The 16,613-nt window shown below is 43.4% G+C and overlaps 1 protein-coding gene across 2 annotated transcripts in view; it reads left to right on the top strand.

Annotated features, from left to right (window-relative positions):
• The window catches only part of rasgef1ba (RasGEF domain family, member 1Ba), a 132,587-nt gene extending 116,193 nt beyond the window's left edge, over positions 1 to 16,394 (top strand). For both annotated transcript variants that reach the window (XM_087849477.1, XM_087849478.1), the window contains 9 exons: positions 187 to 261; positions 1,047 to 1,142; positions 1,941 to 2,043; positions 4,131 to 4,210; positions 6,387 to 6,482; positions 10,838 to 10,933; positions 11,397 to 11,520; positions 13,064 to 13,136; positions 14,946 to 16,394. In XM_087849477.1, coding sequence (XP_087705603.1) covers positions 187 to 261; positions 1,047 to 1,142; positions 1,941 to 2,043; positions 4,131 to 4,210; positions 6,387 to 6,482; positions 10,838 to 10,933; positions 11,397 to 11,520; positions 13,064 to 13,136; positions 14,946 to 14,970 — 768 coding nt within the window. In that variant the 3' untranslated portion in view covers positions 14,971 to 16,394. The remainder of the gene's footprint in view (positions 1 to 186; positions 262 to 1,046; positions 1,143 to 1,940; positions 2,044 to 4,130; positions 4,211 to 6,386; positions 6,483 to 10,837; positions 10,934 to 11,396; positions 11,521 to 13,063; positions 13,137 to 14,945) is intronic.
• The last annotated feature ends 219 nt before the right edge of the window (positions 16,395 to 16,613 follow it).

Below are 16,613 nucleotides of genomic sequence, written 5' to 3'. Positions count from 1 at the left end.
GTGTGGTGACCGAGGTCCTCCTGTATCTGACCTAAAAAGGGAGATAAAATGTTGGCTTTAATGATGCTGATAATCCCAAACTAACTTAAACAAGTAGGGAAACCATCTGGTGACTAAACCTTTTACGGTCCTGCTGTGATGCGAACTGTTCGTCGATTCTCAGAGATTTTTTTCCTCCCTTTTCAGGAAAGACTGAGCTACATCGGACCTGAAGAATTCGTCCAGGCTTTCGTCCACAAGGACCCTCTGGATAATGATAAGGTAATGACTGCATGCTTTAGAATACATCAGCAGATAAGATTTTTCTGGCTAAAATCTGGTGTAGACTTGATTTGTCTCCGATGGCCTAGTTTCTCTTGCAGAAGGATGTTAAGTTTACACAGCGCAGTAACTGCCTGCTGCATGGGTCAAAGTGAGGGCAGGTTATTTGCAGACCACATATCCGCTCCCCTCACACTCAATCACACCACAATTTCCTCAAACCATCCCAGTGTCTGGATTAGATGGGCATGCATGCACCCCATCTCCTAGCAACCACTACTGCCAAGGGTTTGCATTGGTAAGGTGTGTGTGTGTGTGTTTTGGGGCGGTGTGGTCTCTTTTCTGGCGTTTGGCTGCTAGGCAACGGGCCAGTTTTTTGGAAGCCAGGGTGATGGGGGTTAAGGCTGCCTTTGTTCTTTTAGGCTAGCTCGCCTCGTACCCCCAACGAGCCACTTGAAAACACGGGGACAACTCGGCCTGTGTGCATAAAAAGCGACATGCTCAGTGGCGGGAACTCGGCATGGGCGCGAGTGGCGTAAGGCTCGAGGAATGTGTGGAATTACATCAAGAGGAATCCACACAAAGAGCCAGCATGCATAATGTGAATAACATTGACCGCTATTGTGCTTATAGATGAAAAGCAGGGGGAAGCTGAGTATTATTGGCTGCACAGGTCCACTCATTTATTTATTTATTTTAAATTTGTTGAATCGATTGACGTCGACTGGCTTTGCTTTTAACTTCAGTTCTAACTGAAGGTTTTCTTTGGTGTTTTTTTTCTGCAGAATTGCTTCAGCGATCACAAAAAGGCCAGCAACCTGGAGGCTTACGTCGACTGGTTCAACAGACTCAGTTATCTGGTGGCTACAGAGATCTGCATGGTAGGTAACAAACAGCAAGCCAAGCAGTAAACTTCACTGCTAATGAAGGCGGATTGTTGATGGTACACAACCACTGTTATCTTCATTAGGGATGAAATCGCACGGTTAATTTTTCAGATAATTGTTTAAATAAATAAATAATTTTTTATTTATATAGCACCTTTCAAGACAGAATCACAAAGTGCTGCACATAAGATTACAAGTCATAAAAAGATTTAAAAAGAGAAAATAAAACAGGCAAAAAATTAACCAAAAGCAGTTTTAAAAAGTTGTTTTTTAAAAACAGCGACTGAGTCCACAGCTCTTAATGCTTGGGGGAGAGAGTTCCACAGTCTAGGGGCCACAGTGGCAAAAGCTCTGTCACCCTTAGTCCTCCTCATTCATTTAGTGAATGAAGTACCCAAAGAAATGTTCACAGCTCAGTTTCCACTAGATTCTTGCGTAATACATTAAAATATGGCCGAACCATAGGCTGTAAATAAAAGATGGATGTCCCAAAAGTTCAGCTGAAAGAGGAAGTTCCCTAAAACAAGGTTAAACAAGGCTGCAGTGTCTGGGAAAGGCTAAATAAACACTTTTCATGCAAATAAAAGAAAGTAAGAAACAAAAACTCCAATCTGTGATCTTGAATTGTACAAGCAAACCTTATTACTTTGTACACAGCACTTTACCAGCCATCGTCCCCGACAATGATTCCAACCTTTTCGGAGAACAGCACTTCGCTGTTTGGTAAATGTGTTTGTTGGAAATAAAGCTGAGGCTTAATGCAGTTTTTAATGTTCTCCATTCTGTTAACAGCCGGGGAAAAAGAAGCACCGAGCCCGAGTTATCGAGTTCTTCATCGACGTGGCGCGGGAATGCTTCAACATCGGCAACTTCAACTCCCTCATGGCCATCATATGTGAGTCGGAGTTCTCTTTTTTTCCTCTCTGAGATAAAGTTTTGTTTCGTCGCTGCACAAAACCTGAAGCGATTGTTCCCACAAGGTGATGCTTTGCACTTTCCTCACTCAGACGTGTGCTCTGCACTCGCTTCCTCCTGTGCAGGCCTCTGCACAGAGCTTGTTGTCTTGTGGGCATCATCATAAATTTGATTAGTGCTATAAATTGCAGTTTGTTTGTTTGGTTCATGCTGCGCTGCAGTCGCCCCGTGGCAGTAACCTCTCCTGACATTGTCTCAGTTCATTTCCACCTTACGTAATTTTCTTCAGTTTAATATTATGGGTGAAACTTGGCAGCAGATGGAGCGGAGTTCATGCAGATAATTGTCTTGATGGAATTTGTTCTTTGGTCACTCAGACGGTTTTTCCCATGGCTTTCCGCTCCGTCTGCTTGTACTTACAGAATCAAACGCACTCTTATATACTCACTGCAAAGTCTGCACATTGTAAAACACATTTATGAACCTATTGTCCCTGCTTCCAGTGTCTGCACTTTTGAAAAATAGCCCAAAAGGTATAAAATTGCAGGACAAAGAGTGTGAATTATCAAGCCAATAGTTGCTGAACTCGAGGCGTATCACTGATGGGGTTTCCATTCTTCACTCTGCACAATGGCTGAACTATAAGCACATTGTATCCTGGTCTTTTGAGGTTACTTTCAGTAGAGAAATTGATATTTCCGCCTTTTCTATGTAATTTCTCTCCTCATTCTGCCCATTGTGGAGCAAACCCGGGTTGTGCTAAACAGCTGCAGGCGTTAACGTGACTCTAAAAAGAAGATTAGTTTCGATAAAAGTAACCAGGTTAATTCCAGGTTAGAAACGAGAAAAACACCGAGGCCTAAGAGGTTAGAAGACTCTCTGAGTCTCGGAGGATTTAGAGGAGAGCGTGTCTGGTCATCGGCGTGGGCCTGAGGGCGGGTGGAGAGTCTTTGCGTCCGATACAAACAGGGAGCGGACTCGGGACTGGGAGAGGGCATAAACCGGGCAGATGGTCAGCACTGACCAGAGAGTGTGAGCACACAGGGGAGGGAGAAAGGGAGGAGAGGATATCGGAGTGCCAGCTGTCCTCTGTCCTCCCCTGAGACGGCGAGGAAGAGAGCCACAGGCAAATCCTTCTACACCAGCCTCGTCTCCAGGGACACTGTGTTTGTGATGCTTTTAAAGGGTTATTACCCCCCAAAACAGATCATTTACCATCAGCTGTGTCTCGGTGAGCAAACACATTTATTTTTTCAGGTCTTGAAATATCCACATTTGGTTTTCCCTCCTGTCTAAAGTGAATCAGAAAAGAAAAAGAAAGGCATTATTATCTAAATGACTGCATGGCTGGAATCGGCCTTGGAGTTAAGTGACCATTTAATTCATTAAAAAAACAACAAAAACCCCCAACTGTCAGTGTGTCTTCTCGTCACTGGCGACATTGTGACTGCGCTGAAAAGAAGAAGACATTAACGGTATAATAATCATCTCGTATAGGGGGCGTACGTGTCCCAGAGGGACCACTACAGCTAACACCTGTCCTTCTTCACACTGGTCTCTTTGTGAGTGGATGGAGCCGTTTCCCAGGCAGCGCACGTCCTGACACAGCGTCACATGCCTCCGTGTTCGGCCTGCATTCGCTTCCGTCGGTGCTGTGTGAAAGCCAAACTGTCTGCTGGGAATCAAAGTGAGTTCAGGGAGAACACGAGGCGTCGCGGTTTTCGAGTTTTATATTTCTGTCTGTGAAGCGGAGTTCTTTAGAGGACCCCAGGGCTGTTTTTGTGGCGTTGTTCTGCTCTGTTGGTGACCCTTCGCTGCCTGAACCTGCACCGGGCACACAGAGGATTACCATATGGGAAGCAGAGTGCTGGGAGGGGAAACAAGGCGTGTGTTAACTCTATTGTTCCTGCTGCACCAGAAGAAGCAACGTGAAGAAAGAGAAGGGGAGGAAGGGTGGAGGGGGATGTGCGTCTGTCTGGCTGAATGGGGAAAATGCCATGTGTTAATGCGATCGTGTTTGCACGGGCGTGTGATCTCTCTCTCTTTGTTTTTGTGTTTGTGTTGCAGCTGGGATGAACATGAGTCCGGTGTCACGGCTGAAGAAGACCTGGAGCAAAGTCAAAACAGCCAAGTTTGATATTCTAGAGGTGAGTTTGTATAAAAGAGATTTACTCAGGAAACGAGTGTTTTATAATCTCACTTTTAATAATTCAACTCAGTTTTTCCCACGCGTAGTGGCAGTGTTGTGGTAAACACTTGTGACAAATCTAGTTGTGGGTTTGCGGGGGAGCTACTGCTGTCGGTGATTTATTGGGTAAGAGAGAAAAACAGGGTCATGCTGAAAGCTTTTGCAAGCGTGGATCTGAGTGGGAGAATAAAGGGTTTGCTGTCCATGACTGAGATCGCTCATAAATGTAGAAAAAACAGAGACTCTCAGAACTGAGCTGGTTGAAGCCTTTCTCTTAACCCTTTAAAGCCGGTCAGAGCAGCACGCTCTGTTTTGCGTAACTACTTTTAAATCCCGGTAGCTCTGCAACCACGTGAGCTAGCACAATAATTTTTTTTGCATATGAAACCGGAGGAGTTGTACTTACATCTTATGCCATCAGCTTGTCCTCGGTCACAGTTTCCTTCCACATATAGCTTTGCAAAAACTGCATAAAAAGCACTTGCAGCAACAAAAACATAATATTCCAGAAACACGCTTTGCCGATCCGATCAGCTGTTCATAACACTTCCTACATTGGATTAGCTGTCAGCGCGAACTATCGCATGTCCGCCATGACCTGCCCGAAACAGGAAGTGACGTCATTTTCGCGGAAATGTATATATATATATTTTTTACCATCAGGGCCTCATGAGCCTATACTGGTGTTTTTAAAAGTTATCTTTGACTTTATGACTTTCTGTGTCGTTTCTGGGATGCTTAGGACTCATATTGCACTGCTGGAAATAGTTTATTTTGATGCATATGCTGCTTTTTTGCAAATTTGCATTATGATATTTATTTTCGTTTTTCCTGCAGTATATAAAAATTGGTGTATTTCAAAAATAAAACTATGAAGACACTCAAAATAAATTTCCTGTGGTGGGAAACTATTTTGTGCAACTTTTTTGTATTTACAGTTTTGAGGGATAAGCCTCTTAAATTTCTCTAACTAGAAATATATGTTAAAAAAACAAAAACGATTTAATTTTTTTTGTAGTTTATTGCACTTTTTTGCAATTTATGTAATTACTATGCACTTAATGCAGACATATTATTAAAATCTGGGCTATAACAGTTGTATTGATGTATAGCAACTTGAAATGCTCCCAAAAATGGCTCCACAACATGTAAAAATATAATATAAGCTCTGGCGGACTTGGTTGTATGGTAGGTCTTAAAGGGTTAAACCAAAGCACATGATAGCCTTTCCCAAGTTTAGTTTGATTATATGGTAAAGCAACAGAATTTTCCTGGAACATCTGAGTCTGAAGGTTCAGTTTTAAGTCAGAACATGACAAGAACAAAAAATGAGCACCTATGATTGTTCTTGGTACATTCTGGAAGAAAAATAAGGGGAAATTTGGTGATTCTGTCGGGATCAGGTGGAAATAAATGGAGCCCAGCAGCCGGGAGGACCAGATGTTAAGGTGTAACTGGGTGTGCAAATCACGCAACCCTGCCTTCCTCCCCAAGGTGTGTGAGAAAACCCAGCATACCGCAAGACTACGTTCAGTGAGCCCAACGGGCCATCAGTCGGCCCTTTTGAAATAGGAGATCTGACGAGTGAGTGTGGGACGCTCTGCGAGACCTGAAAGGGTTTCAAAGACTCGAGTTCTTTAGGTTTTCTTCACGTCTCGCTGGAGATCATCCACGTCGTTCCTCTTCTGCGGTCTCTTGTTCCTTTTGTCAGTCGCACCCTTCTTGATGCTTTCCTTTTATCTTTATCTTTTGTCCCTGTGAGGATTTCTTTTAGGTGAATCCCAAACTTTGTGTTTGAGTTCATTTGCTGCTTAGTTTGTTCAAAGTCACAGACTCAATGGCATCGTCACCCCCCCGTGTGACTACATCCTATGTCACAATATTTGAAACTTGAGGATCCTTGGTCATCATGGTGAAAACTAATAATAAAACCACATTTTATATAATTTTCACTGATGATGTGTTCGAGTTTCAGAGTTTCCTTCAGCAACAGTCAACTAGTATTATCCAGGCGCAGAGTTCGCACTTCCGCTGGTGTTAAGCCAAAACACATGTCGCCGGCTTTTTGGGCCATCAGATCCACTCACATTTCAGAGGCCCGTGCTCACACTGACTCTGCATTTGTCTCTCCACAGCACCAGATGGATCCTTCCAGCAATTTCTATAACTACAGAACAGCACTGAGAGGAGCCACGCAGAGATCAATCACCGCCAACAGCAGCAGAGAGAAGGTGAGGCCTTGATGTTCCCGCATTTGATGGTGCCGTGTTTACGGGAGATTGTCTATTCTGAATATTTAAATGTAATCTTAACTTTCCAACTGGTTCACCTGTAGCTCAGCTCCCATCTGAACGCCTTGTGGCGCACAGAAAGAGAGCAAATTAAATATGGACGATGACATTTGAAGCGCAACATTTGTTGCATCGGAATCACAATTCTGGGAAAAGCTGCGATTCCGATTATTTATTTCTCTTTGCCAAAAAGATGTTAAGACGTAACCATGGTGATGTCAGACGTTGGATTGTGGACAAAGACATCTGCTAATTAAGTGACACCCTAATAAAAATAATAAAGAATATCGCTCACCAGCAGTGTTGGTCAAGTTACTTGAAAAAAGTAATCAGTAACTAATTACTGATTACTTCCCCCAAAAAGTAATCCAGTTACTTTACTGATTACTTATTTTCAAAAGTAATTAATTACTTAGTTACTTTTTAAAAACACGATTTACAACCTGAACAGGTGATAAAGCGATAGATCTTTCAGCCCAATTCTACTTTTTCTACATAATCCATCATACAAAATGTAATCAAATGGAAAAGTCTCTTTTTAAAACTTGTTTTATTAGTTTTAATCTTTTAACTTTATGCATCAAGCAAAAATTTAATTATATTCGTTTTTCTGAACGTCTCCCCTCTCGGAGGAGGGTGGAACAGCACAGTGGGTCACCTGAAATTAGTTCAACATTTAAACCTATTTTCTGCACATTCCAGCACATAAAATAAAATATTTTTTGTGTTTACACTCACTCTTTCAAATAGATGCAAGTAAAACACAGCAGAAAATAAATAAAGTCAAAGACTAGCGGTCCTGTTGCTCTATTTTCACCTGTAAAGCAGGAGTGGGGTAGGCGGAGGTTTACCCTGGTGCAGGTGTGCAGCGGTCAGTGGAAGAATCCGCGAGTTTCTCTGTGAGTTTCCCATTACGTCGTAGCTACTCGGTGCTTGTTTGGAAGTTTAGGGTTTTTTCGCTGTAAAAAGAAGTTTTCTTCCCACGCACAACGGACACTAATGTTTTTGTCACTTTTTATGGAATCAAACTCAAAGTAAGGTCAGTACTTCCACGCTTTAAACGCTGCACGCTCATACTCTCTCTGCACTCGATATATGATCCATTGTTGATCTGCACACAGCTGTTGTCACGAACGTCGCACTCGCTTACGTCACTGTCATGAGACATTCTCGCAAAAAAAATCACGGTTTTAGTAACGCAGTAACGCAGCGTTCCTACGGGAAAGTAACGCTACAGACAGGCATGTCTTTGCCATTTATCATTTAGTTAATATCAGGATGTAAATTTGTTTTTGTTTGTTATTTATTTTCTTAAGTTGGGCATTTTAAGACTGGGAGTCTATGAGGATTGGATTCAGCCTCAAGTGGCCAGTCGAAGAACTGCAGTTTTTGGAGTTTGCTGCGTGATACTGACACATCAAGCAGCCAGTGTTTATGCAGACCCAAGAGTTTGAACAGCTGGACATGTGAACACCAGACTTTGGTTTACAATTCATGTAAACAGTCAGAGACACTTATAGTGAACGGTGGCTCGGTGTCTCTACTATAAACCACTTGACAGCTGCCGTGACCTTTCAGTGGTGACGTGTGTCACGGCGGGGACGTATTACGCTTGACTGCAGTTATGCAAAAAGCGGAGACCTTATCTCAGACTTTCTTCTCATGCACTGTGACGTGGAAGGAAGTGTTTGAGGCAGCGCAGAGAACCAAACCGGCGTATCTTGAAATCGTCTGCACAGCGTGTTCCCGTGATATTTACAGCATCAGCAGCCTCCGGGGAGGCGGGCGGAGGTTACATAACGGTGTAGTGCAGAGGGGACGCAGAGGTCAAGTTGTGAGGGTCAAAACATGAGGAGGGTCTGAGTTTCTTCCTCTTCAAAAATGCTTTGGAATGAAACGAAAACATGGCCTCCTGCCAGATCACATAGCGTTCTCTGCTGCTTCGACCCACCCTGACCGATCCGCCCGAAGCTCGTGGGCTGCCAGACATGAGTGGTCAGCCTCTCGTCCCGTCATCATGTTTAAAAAAAGGTGTTTTTATTTAATGGAGACTAAGTGTACTGTCGATGTGTGTGCAGCTCCCTGTGGTTCGTGAGGGATGTGCCCCCCCCCCTTTTTTTGGAGCAAAGATATGCAAACAGTCCAGTACAAGAGGTCAGGGTCATGAAATGGAAAGTTCCCAAGAAGTCTGGTATGTTCCTGCTTGTGACCTCTCCTTTTGGGGGGTCGGGGGGTGTTTATGGTGTCCGTCAGGCACTCGCAGCGCTTCAGTCTGACGACGTGTGTTTCGGCGATTCTTGCTGCAGGTTTAACGATCCAACACTTGTTGCTATGTTGGCTCATTTGCTTGAAATAACATGTTAAGAAAATGCAGAACAGCTGATCTAAACCAGACTCGGTGGATCGTGTTTGGTTGTGTAGCAACTATTGTGAGATATTTTATAAGGAAGAATGTGGACACAGCTCCAGTTTGGACAAAGTTGCATTGCGTGCTCTTCTTCTAAGACTTGTTTTAATCAGATGGAGACAGTAAATTGAAAAAATAAAGGGACATAGTGTTTCCCTCACCTGCAGTGCTATTTTTTTGTATGTAAGAGTTATTATCTTCTACACAGTTGTGCAGAATAAATATTGCCTGTACCATTAACGGTGTGACCCTCGGCTCGATGTAATGTTTACCTAGCTGCATGCTTGTAAACAAAGAGAACTGCTCCACCGAGTATCGAGTAGGTCAGGGTGACACCTTAGGTTTAATGTTAAGGTTTAAAGTTTAATGTTTAACTTGATGTGGTGGTAAGGTCTGCGACAATGCTCAGGAAGGCGCCCGCTCGGGTCCGAGTGATGCACTCAGGTGGATATACTAGAACCGTCAGGTATCCAGCTCTCCGTCTGCATGTCATCAACAGAGTATCATCAAGGCTTCAAAATAACATCCACATGGATGTTATAAACAAGGTTTCCCAGCAGCACACTGGATCGTTACAAGCTTACAAATGTTTTCTTAACTTGTCAGTGGTTTCATTATTGCTCGAATCGACGTAGCTGTGGATTAATTGTTTGGACCGATTGCAATCCCCATTTTAAAGCAACTGTATTCGGTTGATTCAGTCGTCTTTTCAGTCGTCTCTATTACAGAAATGTTGCACATTTCATCAACTTGAGGTAGATTTAATTTCGCTACAAAATCCAGCCTCCCTTCTGCTTCCAGGTCTTTAACACCTTCTCATGTCCAGCTGTGAAAACGACTTCCTTTCAGCTCCTGCAGGCTTTTTTTCCTTAAACTCTCCGTATGTGTGCGTGTGCGTGTATGACAACAGCCCTCAGATCACGCACACAGGCAGGCTCTTGTAAACAAACCCTCGCTGTACTTGATGTTCTGACTTTGTGACTTCACCGAGGCCTCGTTAAATGCAAGTCAGCTGCACCCAACTTTTGTCGAAGGATGGCGTGGAGACACAATCTCACACAAACAGGCGTGCAATCCGAGCCGGCCAAGAGCAGCTTTAGAAGGACGCGAGGAACAAAAAGCACACGAGCGAGATTCGCTGGCTTGGCTTGAAAAATGATTTTGTGGGAAGAACTAAAAACAAAGGGTGTGGGCGGCTTGTACAAGTACAACGTCTGACATGGTGACTTTGCATGAATAATAGAAAGTGCAACACAAATGTAGGTTTGAAGAAGAGCTCGGTGTGTTGCTTTTCCTTCGGTTGCTCCTTTGAAAGCTGCATGAATGTTTAATGTTGGGTGGGGACAGTGAGGAGAGAGGTGGCAGACGGAGGAGTTTTATAGGTCAGTGTGCCACTTTACAGCAGCCGTCAGTATGAAACATGTTTTGCTTATGAGCCGCATCAGATGATAAACGTGAGCCAGAAAGTTGAATCCTCTAAATAACCCACCAGCTTACAACCTGCTGGTGCTTCTTCCTTATTTCCTCCACATCAGCGTGTGTGTGGTGACCTAAATCATTAAAGTTATGGCAATGAATTATTTAAGTGGCTTTTAAGGGGAATTCTTCTTCTCTGGAAAACTGACCTCTTTACCTCAGACTCACTTCCCCCATTTTTCTGTTTTTTTAGCTACAGGTTGTATTTTTACACCCTGCTACAGACGTCTGTAGATGGAAAACTCGCGGGTTTTACTGTGTGTTTCTCCCGTGAAGCAGAGATCCTCTTTTTGAACCGTAATCCTTTTCGAATCGCTGTTTAGAAAAGAGCACACACCTGCGAGTCATGAGGAAATCCCCCTTATATCTGCTCGCTGATGTTAAATCCCTTTGTGTTTCCGTTGCCCTGCAGATTGTCATCCCTTTCTTCAGCCTGCTCATAAAAGACATCTACTTCCTCAACGAGGGATGTGCCAACAGGCTGCAGAACGGCCACATCAACTTCGAGGTAAACTGAATCTGATATTTCCCAGCGGGAGATTCCCCTCACGTGACTTTCAGTGTCGGACAGCGTCGCGATATTTACTACGCATGGAAACGCATTTTGGGCTGTTTACTAGCACTTCTCTAAAGACTGCAGGGAAATGCAGAAGTAAGGCTTGAGTGTGCAAATATCAGCTGTGTTTCCATGATGACCGGTGACCAAACACTATTTCCACTCGTGGTTGGTCACAGCTACCCCGAATCAGACTATTTTCAGGACTGATTCTATTCTTGGAAATAGGCTGCTGCTGAACCACGCCTATATCCTGCCCTGTTATGAAATAAATAAGTGTATTTGAACACATTAACACTTCTTAACAGCTGACGAGTACCGCAGTGTGGCGCTAACCCTAACCTCATTCAAAGTCTTTTCATTTGAAACATGTCGATTCCTTCTGAATAACCAACCTGTGTCGTTACTGTTTCAGAAATTCTGGGAGCTCGCCAAACAAGTGAGTGAGTTCATGACCTGGAAGAAAGTGGAGTGTCCGTTTGAGAAGGATCGCAAGATCCTTCAGTACCTGCTGACCGCTCCGGTGTTCACCGAAGACGGTGAGTTCATTGAACGTTAAAGGTTATGTTTAGTGATGCACCGATACCGATACTGGTATCGGGTATCGGGGCCGATACTGTAAAATGTGAATACTCGTAAAAGTTAACCGATACCATGAACCGATACTAACTTATTTCATTAATCAGAGGGTGGCTTGTCATTTCTGTTGTAGTTTTTTAGATTCGCCACTAGGGGGACATCCCGCGCTAAACAGGCACAGGGTTAGGCGAGTGAGACTGGCAGCTCCAGATAAAAAAGAGAAACTGGAGGCTGCTGTAGCTAGGCTAAACAAAATGTCAGCAGTGTGGACCGGAACAGCCAACTTTAACTCAGGTTTTGGAAAAGCGAAGAAAAATGTCAAGAGAAAATCCACGGGCAGTTAAAATAACAGAGGCTCTGACTCATTTTATTACTCTGGATGACCAGCCAATGCCGGTCGTGGAAAACATAGGATTGCACCGTCTTCTCAGCATACTCGAGCTGCGATATGAAATATAATAAATAAACAGAAGTGTTTATTTATTATTCTGAAAGCTCGAGACAGTGCCAATAGTTCAGTGATATTTTGTTAAATTACAATGTGGAGACTCTGCAATAATTTAACAGAAGTGCTTATTTTTCACTTGTGGTCAAAATGACCACTTTTTTTGTGGTCATTTTTATTAAGATTTTATTTTTTATCGGCAGAGAATAAAATAAAACCTGTCTTCCAATTCATTGCATTTGTGTGTGTGTGGTAGAAGTATCGGTTTTTGTACTCGGTATCGGCAAGTACTCAGATCCAAGTATCGGTATGGTATCGGTTTGAAAAAACTGGTATCGTTGCATCCCTAGTTATGTTAAATAAAAAGGAAACCAATGTTTCCGTGTTAAATATGAAGCTACAGACATTAATCAAGGCTTGGTTTGACACTTTATCTATACAAGTGAAAAATTGTGCTTTTTCCTCCTCTGTGTAGCTGTGTAGTAACTTTTTTGGGGGGCACGTACCGTTTGATTTCAAGTCTGTAAACATGGAAATAAATGGACAAAGCCATTCATGTCAATACATTTACACGAGCTCAGAAAACACCTCTAATTATACTAAGATAGTCATAGATTTAAAACAAAGGAAGCAAACCTTGTTACTTTAAATCCCTAATAGGGAGAATTGTTACTTTGTGTCAGTAATGATAAAGCGTTGGTGTGGAATGAAACAGAAGAAACCAAAATGATGAACACTGTGCCCTCCGCCTCTTTGTCCTTAGTCATAATAATAGTGCGGAGACTAATCCTCAGATCCACACACACCTCGTTATCACCTCTCCTGCTCCAGCAGCACCGAGTCTCCTGTAATCCACTTCAAAGTCTTGTCACCGGCTCGGGCTCCTATCGCAGCGTTATCAGAGACTGACGGGGAGTAAAATCCGAAACGCACTGTCTGAACTGACCAATCAGCTTTGAGTATCGACAGCATTTACTACAGAAAATAGAGTGAGGGGAAAATGGGTTAAGGTGGCATATAAGTGTCACAGCTTTGAATGATCTCGTTTCTCATTGCAGCTCTGTATCTGGCGTCGTACGAGAGCGAAGGTCCTGAGAACAACATGGAGAAGGACAGATGGAAGTCTCTGAGGTGTGTATGAACCCCTCCCCGTTCACTCCGCACGCACACACACACTCGCCCTCAGGGGCTTCGAGTCTTTCAATCACGGCTGTCGCCCCGCATCCTCTGCCCGGTCTCCCCGCTGACCAGGCGCACCCGGAGGGATGTAGGTCACGCTGTGAGGCTGACCCCTCACGCTACTCAATAAATGCATTAAACACACACAGAGGCTGTCATCGGTCTTCCAAGCCACGCCGTCGCTTGCACGCGCGCGTGTAAAGACATCAGTCATTTTCACACAATTACATCTTATGTGCACAATAACGCCATACCCTCCTGTCACACAGTACCGTGTGTGTGTGAGAAGATGGATGAGAGAAAAATGTCTGTTCAGGTGGCTCGAAGCCCCAGAGAGCTGACGGAGGGATATTTCCTCTCGCTTCAGCACCACACGCTGAAGTTAAATGGACACGAACTGAGTCAGGGATGCGCCGCTTCTCCGCTGAGAACTGTTAAGATCAGATTCATTTATGTGGCCGTGAAAAATTTGCGGATTTTAAGTTTTCGGTTATTAAACTACAAGAAATTGCTGTGAAAACAACAGATGGCTGAGAAAACACTCTGCCCTTTCTTTGGACTCGCGTTAATGTTGCAGCTCTCACTAAGAACAGGATAATCCTCATTCTGTTAGCAGATGAACTCATGGATTCCTCTTTGAGCCTTTAATGAAGTACAGCACGATTGGTCCAGCTCCAAAAGCCATTTTTTAAAAACATTTGGGGTTTTTTTTAGCCTTTATTATAACTTATTTAAGTTACATTGTGAGGTGGAGGTGGGTATGTGGCACAATATGAAAGGAAGTAAAGTTTAACGTGGTAACTGACATTAATAAATAATTTGTTTGGGTGAACTAAAGAAAAAAGTAGTAGTTAGGTTGTAGTTCAGCCTTAAACTCGTTTGCAGACATCCCCACTCGCAGCAACGTTGGCCTTATTTCTGCTCCCAAGTGTCCAAAGAAACCCTGCTCTCACATGGACCTGATTCAAGTTTTCTTTTTAAAATGTGGATGCAAGAAAAGAAAAATGGATGTAAAACTACACCAAGTATGTATGAACAGTGGCCACATGACTCAGCGTGACAGCCATGCTTTAGATCGCCAAACTGACCCCACACATGCGCAGCCACCCACATGCAGACAGACGTATGAATCAGATCTTCTGGCAGGGGTCAAAGGTGAGAGCAGGTTTTTGGATCGGCAGCCTTGCGAGTGTTGGGTTAAGCCCAGCCAGGGTGAATCCACTTAGCTGTGTGTGTGTGTGTGCACGTGTGTGTGTGTGGTCACGTTTCCTGAGCGCCTGCCAACCCTGGTTGTCCCCTGAGCTTTGCCTCCACTGCGACACGATCTGTCACTTTATTCCGGCCGAGCCGCGTCAGCAGAACGCGCTGCCGTGCCCGGCGCTGCCCGGCGCCCCCTACATCCACACACATTACACCTGGAAATCCACCAAAGGCAGACTGTTGCTGTGGCGGTCGCTGTGCTGGACTGGATTGTAAAATTCCAGCAGATTTGCTGAAATCTGTCGTATTAAAAGCATGCATCCTGCAGGGAAAAGGGGAACATTCATGGAAGTCGTCCAAGATATTTTGCAGTCGGTACACTGTAAAAAATTTGACAAAGAGCAGAAATCAAGGATCCTTAATGTTTCAGGTTCCTAAGGATGAATTGCACAGTCATGCTTCACATTCCTCAGCCGTTTTTGCAAGAGGCTGAGCACTGCAATCATTAAACGTGATGAACGCCTGCAGATTCTAACGGCGCTGTCTTTCTTTGCCCCGCAGATCCACTCTGCTAAGCAGGGTCTAAACCTCTGAAGAAACCAGAATAACGTCGAACCCAACAAGTGAGCCCGCGTGCCCCGTCAGCATCGCTGTTGTCCAAGCAAAGTATCCCCGTGTTGGAAGGGAAACGACAATCTCTGCTTCAGCTGGCGAGGACATTTGTGTCCCGCCCCAGCTCTGCTTTTCCTTACCCTCTTGCTCTTTGTGCTGTACATTTCAGGACAGCTGTTTTTCATCTCTTTGTATGACTTTATAGTCTTTGTTTTATAAAGAAACAATACAAACCCTCACAGTTTAAAAAAAAAGAAAGGAAAAAAAAAAGGGTACCTGTGAGTGTTAACAAAGTTGGGGCTGTTGTTTCCCCGCCTCTTATTTTTCTCCCCACTAAAGCTACAAAGTTAGCTGCTGGTTGGCTAACGCAACAGAAACGCTACTCTGGGTTCCACAAGCCAGCGTTCTCCGTACAGAGAACCCAAACCTTAACCTATAACACTGTTTACCATTAAGCTAGCCATTGTTTTACTGTATCAGATCCAAGTATCTTTCACTTCATGTTTCTGAAGCTTTTGTTGTGACGTGAGGAAAACAAGAAGGCACTGGCTGCGTTTGAGAAAAGATGTAAAAGTCGTTTTTCTTGTTTGTGTTGTGTAAAATTGATGATTTTCTGAAGCAGGAAGTAACATTTCATTTGTCATTTGTCTTGACATGATTAAGGTTCCAGTATGCTTCAAAGGAACTGCAGCATCAGTAAGCTTCAGGAGTTTTGGATGCTTTGAAATTTGCCTTTGAAGCGTACAGAGGCCTTTAGCAGTGAGCTAAAATGGGGTGGGGTGGGGGGGTCATGTCTGTTTCTTATTGTTCCCAGTTATCTGTGCTGAAATGCTCCTGTAGACTCTCATTCATACTTTCCTTTTGTTCCCGCGCCACCTTGCTCTCGTAGAAAAAAAATGTGTCGGTGCTGCCCCCTGGTGGTCCGGTCAGAAAATAGCTGAATAATGTGAACTGAGGCTTTCTGGTTAAATTATGTCCATGTTTTTATTTTTCATAATAAAGTACATTTCCTCTATGTTTTATTTATACATTTGCGTTATCTCCTCATGCCAATATTTACGCTTATTTTATTGTTATTTAATTTTGTACTAGGTACATAACGTGCATAAGTAGTCCTGACTTTAATATTTTTATATAAGTTTGTATTAGACACTTATTTTACAAGGTACTAGCTCAGCGTATGAAGTTGAATATTTTTTGACTGATGTCCGCTTTGCCTTGACTGCTTCTCCCTCAATGCACAGTGCTGTTGTAGTTTATTGTGTACATACTGTATGTTCCTTTCTCTCTCCCCGTGCTCATCGTTTGTATTTGGACTGTTACAATGGAATAGAGGAATGTTTATGAATGACTTAGTTGTGTTTAAAAAGAGAAAAGTTAATAAAAGGCTTAAATTTATCAGTGACTTCTGTGGGTTTGTTTTGTTTCTGGGAAATGCATTCATGACCACAGACTGTATTGAAAAGATGGACATAGCCAAGCTCACATTTCGATGTTCTGAACCATCTTGTGCACAATCTGATGGTTAGAGACAAGGTAACCAAAGCCCAAAGCAAACACAGTGCTTTATTGTCTATTTAACTTTAAATTGGATGATCATTTCCAAAATAAATATTG

Source organism: Neolamprologus brichardi, chromosome 12 (genome assembly GCF_056152115.1).
Source record: "Neolamprologus brichardi isolate AB-2024 chromosome 12, ASM5615211v1, whole genome shotgun sequence".
In the NCBI taxonomy this organism is placed as follows: domain Eukaryota; kingdom Metazoa; phylum Chordata; class Actinopteri; order Cichliformes; family Cichlidae; genus Neolamprologus; species Neolamprologus brichardi.
The sequence above is the reverse complement of the archived record's forward strand: the minus strand, read 5'-3'. Positions and strand labels throughout refer to the sequence as shown.